Genomic DNA, 13,291 nt, shown 5'->3' on the forward strand with positions numbered 1-13,291 from the left:
AAAAGAAGCAACAGAAAAAAAATGATAAATCTCACAAAATCAGAGTGCGAATCTTGAGCGTTCCAGCTGGCCTAATTGCACACCAAATTTGCAAAAATTATTAAAAACAAATGGTGCATGCGTTTTAGGTGATTCCAAAGCCAAAATTTAGCTAAGATCCTGAATTTTCTTGTATCCAAATTTCAGAAACAAATCTTACAATTACATCTCAGCATAAATCGGGGAACAAAACTGTTTTCTGGCCCACAACATTTTCCAGTGGTGCTGTTTTTTTATTTGGTCATCTAATCTAGTGCTTTTCTTTAGGAATTCCTTTTGTGTGCCAACTTTTATTGAGTACCTTTAATTGTTTGCTTAAATTTCTTGAATCTCTTTCTAAGTTGTCCTATTATAAATCCTTTTGGTGGTACTGTTTTCTTTCAATTAAATTTGTTTCTTGCTTTTGTTTCTTGACCTCTCTTTTGTGGGTGCTGGAAATTGATTCTCTCTTGGTGCTTATGTGCATGGAATTTGACTTGGTTTAAGGTTAAGCCCTTGTGAATAGGTGCTGGAAATTGGAGAATTAAAGCCAACTTTCTAAGGAGGAGTCAAAGCTAAGGCGAAACAAGCTTCTTGAAACAAACACTACAAACACCTAGAAGATCAACAATCAAGACAACAAAGAAAGTGCACTAACCAAAAAGAGGAACAACAAAGGGGGTTTTCTTATCTCCTTTTACAACTTGGTTTATTGTTAATTACCTCTTTTAAATTACGTTTTAGACGGTGAGTGTGTCTTCAAGGGCTCAAAGTGTCCAAGAAGCCTCACCTAGGGCCGAATAGCATAGTAATTGTGCTTAGTAATTTGTTGCTTGTTTGAACTTGTTTTTCTTTGTTTCGGTAGAAACGTTTTGCATGCTTAGTTTTGTTTAATTTTGTGCTATACCGACTAGCTTTGCTGCATATCTAGTTTACATAGCTTTCTTGCTTTTTGATTTCTCAACTTCTTGTGTTCTAAGTGTTCTACTAAGAGAAAATTTTGTGTGAAGTCATTGGAGGAAAAGTTTTTGGCAAGGAAAAGGCTTGGTACTTAAGTAGTCCATTGTGACTCACTTCCCTTACCTGGAAAACTCCCTTCTCTAACTTTCCTAAACTTTCTCCAAGTAAAACACCTATATACACAAAGTTTTAGCCATGTCTTCTTCTTCTCACTCTCCAAAGTCTATAGAAAGTGAAGTAAAATCTTTGAAAACTCTTTTAAAAGAAGTATCCCAAGCGGTACAATTGATCTCTTTTAGACAATTGGAGAATGAGAACAAAATCAATGAGTTGGCTAAAGCTCAAGAAGAGAAGTCACAAAAATCACAAAAATCAAAAAAAACTCATGCATCCCATTCTCAAAGTATTGAATCTCTAGGGGAGGGAAGCCGTAGAATCAATGATTATTACCAACCACCCCCTAGAAGAACTAGGCAAAGGGAACAAGAGGTGCCAAGGGAAACAAGAGTAGACCTACCTCATTTTCATGGAAAGGAAAATGTAGAAGTATATCTAGATTGGGAGATGAAGGTAGAGCAACTTTTTGCTTGCCATAGGGTAAGTGAGGACCGAAAAGTACCCTTAGCAACCCTTAGTTTCCAAGGGAATGCCATGTATTGGTGGACCTCTCTTGAAAGAGATAGACGTCTTCATAGGGAACCTTCCATTACATATTGGAATGACCTTAGGGGAGCCCTAAGACGTCGACATATACCCTCTTACTACCATAGGGAGTTGATGGACAAGCTCCAAAGACTCCAACAAAGAAATATGAGCGTAGAGGAGTATAGACAAAAGATGGAGCTCTATATGATGAGAGCCTCTATTAGAGAGGAAGAGGAAACCACCATTGCTAGGTTCCTTAGTGGCCTATCACTTGAGATAAGAGATAGAGTAGAGCTCTTACCTTATCAAGACTTGAATGATTTGGTTCAACTTTGCATTAAAGTTGAGCAACAAAACTTGCGCAAAACCTCAAGTCAAAAGGTGAGCCCCTATTCTAGCTTTTATCCCAAGAAAGAGTTTAGAAGGGAGGGTAGTACATCCAAGGAAAAACCAAAAGAGCCTACCAAGCCCTCACCAAAGAAACCTCAACCCCACCCATCCGAGCTAGAGATGTCAAGTGTTTTAAGTGCTATGGTAGGGGGCATGTGCAAGCACAATGTCCAAACCAAAGGACTTTGTTTTTAAAAGGTGTAGACGAGTACACTAGTGGCGAGGATGAGCCTAGTGAGAAAGAGGAAGGGGGAGAGGATGAGAGGGTAGCTCCACTAGAGGGAGAATTGCTTATGATTAGGAGAACCCTCAACAATCACCCTAGCACATCCATGGAAACACAAAGGGAGAACATCTTTCATACAAGATGCAATGTTTTAGAAAATATATGTTCTCTCATTGTGGATAGTGGATCTAGTTGTAATTGTTGTAGTGCTAGGATGGTTGAAAAGCTTAAGCTACAAGTAGTTCCTCACCCAAAACCTTACAAACTTCAATGGCTTAATGAAAATGGGGAACTACATGTAGACAAGCAAGTGGAAATCAAGTTTTCCATAGGGAACTACAAAGACAAAGTTTTATGTGATGTAGTGCCTATGGAAGCTTGCCATATCTTATTAGGGAGGCCATGGCAATTTGACAAGAAAACCTTGCATGATGGTCTCACTAACGAGATTTCCTTCACCCATAAATATAAGAAGTTTGTACTTAGTCCTTTACCACATTCTCAAGTGGTGAAAGACCAAATACAAATGAAACAAAAGAGGGATGAGGAAAACAAAAAAAAAAAGAGCTAGAAAAAGAGAAAATCCTTAGGGATAGAAAGGCGTGGGAGAAGAGTGTTCCTTCCCACAAGGTTGGTCAACAAGAAAAACCTCTTGAAAATGTTTTTGAAAACTTGCTTCTTGTTGAACAACCAAGCCTTATCTTTTGTAAAGAAGCACTTACATGCACTGCCACAAGTAGTGAACTCATGGTTTTACCTCCTCAAGTAGAAAACCTTTTGAGTGAATTTGAAGATCTATTCTCCCAAGAAGGACCCATTGGGCTTCCTCCTCTTAGGGGGATAGAACATCAAATTGACTTTATACCGGGGGCAAGCCTACCAAATAGGCCTGCTTATAGAACCAACCCCGAGGAAACAAAGGAGATAGAATCACAAGTTCAAGACTTGTTGGAGAAGGGTTGGGTTCAAAAGAGCCTAAGCCCTTGTGCTGTACCTGTCTTGTTGGTGCCAAAAAAAGATGGAAAATGGCGTATGTGTTGTGATTAGGCATCCAATCCCAAGGCTTGATGATATGCTTGATGAATTGCATGGGTCAACTCTATTCTCCAAAATTGACCTTAAAAGTGGATATCACCAAATACGAATCAAGGAGGGTGATGAGTGGAAAACCGCTTTTAAGACCAAATTTGGATTATACGAGTGGTTGGTGATGCCCTTTGGGCTTACTAATGCTCCAAGCACATTCATGAGGCTTATGAATCACACCTTGAGGGATTGTATAGGTAAATATGTAGTAGTTTACTTTGATGATATCTTAGTCTATAGTAAAAGCCTAGAAGACCATCTAAGTCACCTTAGGGAAGTTCTTTTAGTTCTTAGAAAAAATAGTCTTTTTGCCAATAGGGATAAGTGTACCTTTTGTGTAGATAGTGTAGTTTTCTTAGGATTCATAGTTAACAAAAAGGGGGTGCATGTAGATCCCGAGAAAATCAAAGCCATCCGCGAGTGGCCAACTCCACAAAATGTAAGTGATGTAAGAAGTTTTCATGGGTTAGCTAGCTTCTATAGAAGGTTTGTACCTAATTTTTCTAGTCTAGCTTCTCCTTTGAATGAACTTGTGAAAAAAGATGTTGCATTTTGTTGGAATGAAAAGCATGAGCAAGCCTTTCAAAGGCTCAAAGCTCAACTCACCAATGCACCCATTCTATCTCTTCCAAATTTTTCCAAAACTTTTGAGATAGAGTGTGATGCATCGGGGGTAGGCATAGGTGCGGTTTTGTTGCAAGGTGGACACCCCATTGCTTATTTTAGTGAAAAACTCCATGGTGCCACCCTCAACTACCCCACCTATGACAAAGAGCTCTATGCTCTTGTGCGAGCCCTAAAGACTTGGGAACACTACCTTGTGTCCAAAGAATTTGTTATCCATAGTGATCACGAGTCTTTAAAATATTTAAAGGGCCAACACAAGCTCAACAAGAGACATGCTAAATGGATGGAATTTCTTGAACAATTTCCTTATGTAATCAAATACAAGAAAGGAAGCACCAATATAGTGGCCGATGCTCTTTCAAGACGGCACACTCTCTTTTCAAAACTAGGTGCCCAAATTCTTGGATTTGACCACATAAGAGAGCTTTACCAAGAAGATCAAGAACTCTCATCCATCTATGCCCAATGTCTACATAGAGCGCAAGGAGGTTACTATGTGTCCGAGGGGTATCTTTTTAAAGAAGGAAAACTTTGCATTCCCCAAGGAACACATAGAAAACTCCTTGTCAAAGAATCACATGAAGGGGGACTCATGGGCCATTTTGGAGTTGATAAAACTCTAGATCTTTTAAAAGCAAAATTTTGTTGGCCACACATGAGGAAAGATGTCCAACGACATTGTTCTAGATGTATCTCATGTTTAAAAGCAAAATCTAGAACAATGCCGCATGGACTCTACACCCCTTTGCCGATTGCAAATGCTCCTTGGGAAGACATTAGCATGGATTTCATTTTAGGACTTCCTAGGACTGCAAGAGGCCATGACTCTATCTTTGTGGTAGTGGACCGTTTTAGCAAAATGTCCCACTTTATTCCATGCCACAAAGTGGATGATGCTCAAAATATTTCTAAACTCTTCTTTAGAGAAGTGGTGAGACTCCATGGTCTCCCTAGAAGTATAGTGTCCGATCGAGATCCCAAGTTTATAAGCCACTTTTGGAAAACTCTTTGGGGTAAACTTGGAACAAGACTACAATTTTCAACTTCTTGTCATCCTCAAACGGATGGTCAAACCGAAGTAGTCAATAGATCTCTTGGAACTATGCTTAGGGCTATCATGAAGGGAAGCCACAAATCTTGGGATGAGTACCTTCCCCACATTGAATTTGCTTACAATAGAGTAGTTCACAAGACTACTAATGCTTCTCCTTTTGAAGTAGTATATGGTTTTAACCCTCTCACGCCCATGGATTTGATACCCCTTCCTAATCCACAAGATTTTGTGCATAAGGAAGGAGTACTCAAAGCTGATTTTATCAAGAAAATGCATGAGAAGATTAAAATTCAAATACAACAACAAAATGAGAAGTACACAAAATACAACAACAAAGGGAAGAGAGAAATAATTTTTGAGGAAGGAGACTTAGTTTGGCTTCACCTTCGCAAAGATAGATTTCCAACTCAAAGGAAGTCCAAACTAAGTCCCCGAGGTGATGGACCTTTCCAAGTTCTCAAGCGAGTCAACAACAATGCTTATAAATTGGACCTACCTCTTGAATATGGAGTACATGACACTTTTAATGTAATTGATCTTTCTCCATATGTAGGTACCAATGACGATGACGAGCTGGATTTGAGGACAAATCCTTTCCAAGGGGGAGGGGATGATGGAGGAGGGCCAAGCACACCTACCCAAGGAAGCCAAGGCACAAGCCAAGGAGAGCGTCTAGACCAAGACCAAGACCAAGGTGAGCGTCTAGGACGTGAAAGTAAGCGTCTAGGACGTGAAGGTGAGCGTCTAGGCCGTGAAGGAGGGAGGCTATCCATGGAGCTAGACCGTCTAGGACCCCTTACACGATCAATGGCCAAACATATTCAAACACAAGCAAATGAGGCCACGGATGGAAGAGAGAAGGCTTTGTATATGTTTGCATAAAGGCCCATTGGGGGTACTTAGTAGATAGGATAGTGTAGGAAGCATTTTTTATGGAAACCTTCTAGAAACTAGGTTAGTGTGGCCGGTCATGGATGGGCACATGGCTTAGCATTTAGATTTAATTTTGGTTTTCTTTTCCTTGTAATGTAGCTTATCATTTACGTCCCAAACTAGCCTATAAATAGGAAGGCTAGCTCATTGTATTTGACAAGTTTATTTGAGTATTGTTATGCTGCCCATTTTGTGCACTAGCTTTACTTCTCCTAGAAATCTAGGCTATAAACTTCACTCCCTTCACCTTTCTTCATAGAGCTGGCCGAACCTCTCTAATCCATACTCATCATGCACCTTCAAAGCCATCACAACTCCTAGGAGGGCTTTGTTTCACTCACCCATTGCTTCCGCCCCATTTTTTACTACTTTGATTCAAGAAGAACACATGAAATGCCATCAAACACTCATCAAGAAGTTCACTCGAGGCCCAAGGGTACAAGTCTTTGGGACGGACCCTGGAGGAAGCATCGTGAGAAGACATTCTTTAACAAGATCAGGATGGCCAGAAATGCAAGAGTTGAGCGAGGGGAGCGAAGGTTAGAACAACCCTTCGACAGAGAAGAAAGGGTGCAAGAAGAAAGAACGCAAGTAGGTTATGAAGAGTGAGAAAATGATGAAGATAGTTCCAGAGTTTGAAGAGTTAAATAAAGCGGTTAGAGCGCCAAACGACGCGAACGGATGCACCGCGCGATTGATACACGTGGCAGAAGATGAAAGGATGATGCTGGCATCACTGGTTTGAATCAGAAAATGTCCCATCAACAGAATATCCAGTGGTACGATCCGCCGTCGAAAATGAGTCAGGGGCATAGCAGGAGTCAGGACTTAATGAAATGACCGAATGTCCCACAAACCATACGAGCAGCGCCACGTGGACCAAGTCGAATGACAGAACGTCGCATCAGCCATACAGGAGGTGCCACGCGGAGGGCACAGACCGAACCTTGAGCTCTTCGCTATTATCAGGCGTTGACCAAGGCAAGAATCGAAGTAAAGGTAACACCCGAGGCGTCGCCCGGAACGACGTAAAGGGCGACGACAGAGCGAGATGTCGCGGGCGTCGCCAACCCAAATACCGACTGGCGTCGCCTCCCCGATACCCACAGGTAGGAAAGACTGTGGGGGGAGACGAAGGCAAAGAAAAGCAAAGTTAGTCACAGGCGTCGCCTCCCCGATACCCACAGGTAGGAAAGACTGTGGAGGGAGACGAGACCGTCAAACGCCAGCGAGTCACTGGCAGGGTGTTCCCCGATACCTATGGGAAGGAAAGACCATGGAGGGAACAGACCCCCACAGCACTCAGCGTTTTAGACACCCGGGGACGATACGGTGCTGCTTTAGCAGGCCTCTCCTTAGGCGTGGGCGCCGAGCGTTAAAGATCAAAGAAAGGACCTTTCGGTATCAGAGACGTCCCGTGGACGATACGGCGCCACTTAGTGAGCCTCTCCATGGGCGTGAGGGTTGGCGGGCGACCTTACCCGATCATACCAAACCGCCCAACGAAGTGAAAGAAATGGGCAGAACCCAGATAAAGTAAGTAAAGCGCGTGAAGGGAAAAGATGAGAATGAGATCGCATAGGCAGAATCGTATGTGACAAAGAAATAAAGGCAACCATACGAACGTCCCAAATCAGTAACAAGAGTGCGGATAGTTCAAAGAATTACAAGTTTTGACAGATAAAATCAAGAAACGAAGGTAAAGAATAAAAGAGTTGAGCTTGAAGAGGAAGGCGACGGATGAGGGGCAGCGGTTCAGTCATCCAGATCCATGGGCACGACCTTCCCGTCGACGACGTGGTGTGTGGGGTCGCAGTTCGAAAGGTTGACGCCAGGATTCTCGCAGGACACCTGGGTCAGGGCCTCTTGGAACCCCTCCTCGAAGGTACCCGCCATCTCCTGGATAAGGGACTTTTTCTCCTTCTCCAGTTCCTCAATGGCGGCGTCTCCAGAGGTCACCTGCTTCTCCAGAGCCTCTTTCTCCACGCGAAGCCGGCTAACCTCGACCCGCAGTTTGTCGTAGTCAACTCGGAGAAGGTCCATAGCTTTGGCCTGGGTGGCCATTTCCTCCTCCATCCGCTCCACCTTGGCAGCCTGTTCGCAGCAACGGTCCTTCAGGTCCTTTTGAGTTTCTGCATCCGCTTTGACCACTTCCTGAAGACCCGTTACCTGCACTTGAAGAGCAACTTCCCGAGTGTAGAAGCCTGCCTGGAGCTCCAATGCCTCCGTCGGTCGCCTCTCTGTTTCCGCTTTGGACTCTGGTATTTGTCTCAGAGAAGTTTGATAGGCTTCGTTCTGGCGTCCCAGGGTCCTCATTTCCTCTTCCAGAGTAGATGCTTTTGTTTCCAAGGCTTGGAAGGTATGAGCTTGCACGACCGCGTTTCTGGCCTGGGAGCGCCATTCAAGGGCCACCGCCAAGAAGGCCCCCAAGTAGAAAGGCATGCCTTCCCTCCTGTCGGTACCTTCTGGCATAGTCCCGCCACTGAAACCCCTCATCAGATGCATGATTGGAGGAGGGATGGCGATGAAGTCGAGGGCAGCAGCGTCGGGAGCTGATGGAGGAAGGCCCAAGCTCACCACACTATGAAAGCCAAGCTTCCAAGACCAAGACCGTCTAGCCTTCACAAAGAAGCGTCTAGCCTTCCAAAAGGAGCGTCTAGCCTCACAAGGAGCGTCTAGCCTCACAAAGGGAGCGTCTAGCCATGATGAGGAGCGTCTAGGCCAAGGCTACATGAGGAGCATCTATGAAGAGTCCTAGACCGTCTAGCTTCACACACACAAGGGCCAAAGCTACGGTTTGGGAGAGAAAAGGCTTTGTTGCATAAAAGGCCCATTAGGGGTACTTAGTAAGATAGGTAGTGTAGAAAGAACTTTGTGAAGGAAACCTTCTAGAACCTAGGGTTGTGTGGCCGGTCATTGCATGGCACATGGCTTAGAATTTAGATTTAATTTTGGTTTTCTTTTCCTTAGAAATGTAGCTTAACATTTAAGCCCAAATAGCCTATAAATAGGAAGGCTATCTCTTTGTATTGGACAAGTTTAATTGAGTATTGTTATGCTGCCCATTTTGTGCACTAGCTATACTTCTCCTAGAAATCTAGGCTATAAACTTCATTCCTTCACCTTTCTCCTTTGAGCTGGCCTAACCTCTCAAACCCATACTCATCATGCACCTTCAAAGCCAACACAACTCCTAGGAGGGCTTTGTTTCACTCACCCATTGCTTCCGCATCATTTTTACTAGTTTGATTCAAGAAGAACACATGAAATGCCATCATTTGGTATCATGAGCTATTGGTTCTTCAAGATGAGTAGCTTGTCTTTTTAATTTCAGTTCTTCTTTATTTTTCATCTTTGTCATTTCAATTCCTTACTTGTCTTGCTGTTTTTATATTTTAATTTGTTCTTGGTGTGCTTTGTGGAAGATCCAACCTAAGCACTCTTGTTCATTTGATCTTGAACAAGTTCTTGTGCAATTTGTGATAGGATTCCATACACCTTTGTGTTGCTATTTTGTTTTAGGCTTTGAGTCTTTATTGCTTTCATTATCTTGTTTCATATTATGCTTTGAGTCTTTAATTTTCTGAATCTATACATGTTTTGTCAAGTCATGTTCATCCATATTGTCATCAATTCTTAGTAGTCCTATCTTTTGGCTTGATTGTTTCTTGTTTTGGGTCTCTTTATATTGCTTTAATCTGCTGTTATTTTGATCCTTTGGTGCTTTTTATTTTTAGTTTGAGTTCATAATTGTGTCTTAGTTCATACACAATTTCCATTCTCACATTTTCCATTGTGTTAATTTTGGTTATCTTGCTGTTTTCTTCCAGTTTTCCAGATTTCCCCTGTAACACCTCTCTGTTCTGGGCTGTTTTGTTTACCAAAATTTTTCCACCCATAGGAAAATTCTGAATTTCTGGAAAATGCAAGTTTAAGGTGTTATAGAAAGGACAAAAAAGAATGAGGTCAAAAGAAGCAACAGAAAAAAAATGATAAATCTCACAAAATCAGAGTGCGAATCTTGAGCGTTCCAGCTGGCCTAACTGCACACCAAATTTGCAAAAATTATTAAAAAAAATGGTGCATGCGTTTTAGGTGATTCCAAAGCCAAAATTTAGCTAAGATCCTGAATTTTCTTGTATCCAAATTTCAGAAACAAATCTTACAATTACAGCTCAGCATAAATCGGGGAACAAACACGTTTTTCTGGCCCACAACATTTTCCAGTGGTGCTGTTTTTTTTTATTTGGTCATCTACTCTAGTGCTTTTCTTTAGGAATTCCTTTTGTGTGCCAACTTTTATTGAGTACCTTTAATTGTTTGCTTTAATTTCTTGAATCTCTTTCTAAGTTGTCATATTATAAATCCTTTTGGTGGTACTGTTTTCTTTCAATTAAATTTGTTTCTTGCTTTTGTTTCTTGACCTCTCAATTTGGGTGCTGAAATTTAATTCTCTCTTGGTGCTTATGTGCATGGAATTTGACTTGGTTTAAGGTTAAGCCCTTGTGAATAGGTGCTGGAAATTGGAGAATTAAAGCCAACTTTCTAAGGAGGAGTCAAAGCTAAGGCGAAACAAGCTTCTTGAAACAAACACTACAAACACCTAGAAGATCAACAATCAAGACAACAAAGAAAGTGCACTAACCAAAAGAGGAACAACAAAGGAGGTTTTCTTATCTCCTTTACAACTTGGTTTATTGTTAATTACCTCTTTTAAATTACGTATTAGACGGTGAGTGTGTCTTCAAGGGCTCAAAGTGTCCAAGAAGCCTCACCTAGGGCCGAATAGCATAGTCATTTTGCTTAGTAATTTGTTGCTTGTTTGAACTTGTATTTCTTTTGTTTTGGTAGAAACGTTTTGCATGTTTAGTATTGTTTAATTTTGTGCTATACCGACTAGTTTTGCTGCATATATAGCTTACATAGTTTTCTTGCTTTTTGATTTCTCAACTTCTTGTGTTCTAAGTGTTCTACTAAGAGAAAATTTTGTGTGAAGTCATTGGAGGAAAGTTTTTGGCAAGGAAAAGGCTTGGTACTTAAGTAGTCCATTGTGACTCACCTCCCTTACCTGGAAAACTCCCTTCTCTAACTTTCCTAAACTTTCTCCAAGTAAAACACCTATATACACAAAGTTTTAGCCATGTCTTCTTCTTCTCACTCTCCAAAGTCTATAGAAAGTGAAGTAAAATCTTTGAAAACTCTTTTAAAAGAAGTATCCCAAGCGGTACAACTAATTTCCTTTAGACAATTGGAGAATGAAAATAAAATTAATGAGTTGGCTAGAGCTCAAGAAGAGAAATCCCAAAACTCTCAAAAATTAAAAAAAACTCATGCATCCCATTCAAAAAGTAATGAGACTCTAGGGGAGGGAAGCCTTAGAATTAATGACTACTACCAACCACCCCCTAGAAGACCTAGGCAAAGGGAGCAAGAGAGTCCAAAGGAAGTAAGGGTAGACCTACCCCATTTTTATGGTAAGGAAGATGTAGAAACCTACCTAGATTGGGAAATGAAAGTAGAGCAACTCTTTGCTTGCCATAGGGTGAGTGAAGAGAGAAAGGTACCCTTAGCAACCCTTAGTTTCCAAGGCAATGCAATGTATTGGTGGACCTCGTTAGAGAGAGACCGACGTCTTCATAGGGAGCCTTCCATAGAATATTGGAATGACCTTAGGGAAGCCCTAAGACGTCGCCACATACCTTCCTACTACCATAGGGAGTTGATGGACAAGCTCCAAAGACTCCAACAAAAGAGCCTAAGTGTGGAAGAGTATAGGCAGAAAATGGAGCTTTACATGATGAGAGCATCCATTAGAGAGGAAGAAACCACCACCATATCTAGGTTTCTAAGTGGGCTCAACCTTGAGATAAGAGATAGAGTAGAACTATTACCCTATCAAGACTTGAATGATTTGGTTCAACTTTGCATTAAAGTTGAACAACAAAATTTGCGCAAAACTTCAAGTCAAAGGGTGGGTTCTTACTCCAACTCTTATCCAAAGAAAGACTTTAAAAGGGAGGGTAGTACACCTAGAGACGAATCCAAAGAGACTACCAAACCCTTAGTGAAAGATGCCTCCACCCCATACATCCGTACTAGGGACACCAAATGTTTTAAATGTTTTGGAAGAGGGCATGTGCAAGCACAATGTCCAAACCAAAGAGTTTTGTTTTTAAAAGGAGAAAATGAATACACAAGTGGTGAAGATGAACCTAGTACCCAAGAAAAAGGGGAAGGAGAAAGGATAAATCCTTTGGAGGGGGACTTATTGATGATTCAAAGAATCCTCCACAATCAACCTAGTGCATCCATTGAAACACAACGAGAGAACATTTTTCATACTAGATGCAATGTTTTAGAAAATATATGCTCTCTTATTGTGGATGGTGGGTCATGTTGCAATTGTTGTAGCACTAGATTGATTGAAAAATTAAAACTACAAGTAGTTCCTCATCCAAAACCTTACAATTTACAATGGATCAATGAGGATGGAGAACTACGTGTAGACAAACAAGTGGAGATCGAGTTTTCTATAGGCAACTACAAAGACAATGTTTTATGTGATGTAGTACCTATGGAAGCTTGCCACATCTTATTAGGTAGACCATGGCAATTTGATAAGAAAACCACGCATAATGGTCTAACTAACGAGATTTCTTTCATCCACAAGCATAAAAGGTTTGTACTTAGCCCTTTACCACATTCCCAAGTGGTAAAAGACCAAATGCAAATGAAACACAAAAGGGATGAAGAAAAAATAGAAAAAGAAAAAAAATTTGGGAAACAAAAGGCGTGGGAGAATAGTGTTCCTTCCCACAAGGTCATCCAACAAGACAAGCACCTTGAAAATACCATTACAAACATGCTTCTTGTTGAACAACCTAGCCTTCCTTTTTGTAAAGGAACACCTGCAAGCATGAGCACAAAAGAAAAGTCTTTAAAAGAAGCTTGCATAGATCAAGAAGGAGAACTCATGGGGCAAAACAAAGTTGACCAAAATCTAGAGCTTTTAAGAGGAAAACTTTTGTCACCCATGAGCAACAAAGTTCAAAGACATTACTTTAGGTACAACCCTTGTTTTCAAACTACACCTAAAGCAACGTCCCACGAACTCTATCCTCCTTCACCTTTTGTAAAAGATCTTTGGGAAGACACACATTCCATTTTGGCGCTTCCTAGGACAACAAAGGGTTTTTCTTTCTTTAAGGATGTGGATAACCTCTTCCTAAGAAATGTGACAAGCCTCCATGATTTATTTTCCAACATAATAGATAGAGCTCCAAAATTTGAAAACATAGCTCTTTCTTCTATGTTTCACGAAATCATGAGAGATACTCACAAATCTTGGGATA

At 41.3% G+C, this 13,291-nt stretch overlaps 1 protein-coding gene across 1 annotated transcript; it reads left to right on the forward strand.

Annotated features, from left to right (window-relative positions):
- The first annotated feature begins 1,125 nt into the window (after positions 1 to 1,125).
- LOC137835113 (uncharacterized) lies at positions 1,126 to 2,938 on the forward strand. Its single transcript, XM_068643459.1, has one exon. It carries the CDS (start codon positions 1,174 to 1,176, stop codon positions 2,206 to 2,208), a length of 1,035 nt encoding a protein of 344 aa, XP_068499560.1. The 5' UTR covers positions 1,126 to 1,173; the 3' UTR covers positions 2,209 to 2,938.
- Positions 2,939 to 13,291: the final 10,353 nt, after the last annotated feature.

The sequence above is a fragment of the Phaseolus vulgaris genome, chromosome 5 (genome assembly GCF_000499845.2).
Source record: "Phaseolus vulgaris cultivar G19833 chromosome 5, P. vulgaris v2.0, whole genome shotgun sequence".
In the NCBI taxonomy this organism is placed as follows: domain Eukaryota; kingdom Viridiplantae; phylum Streptophyta; class Magnoliopsida; order Fabales; family Fabaceae; genus Phaseolus; species Phaseolus vulgaris.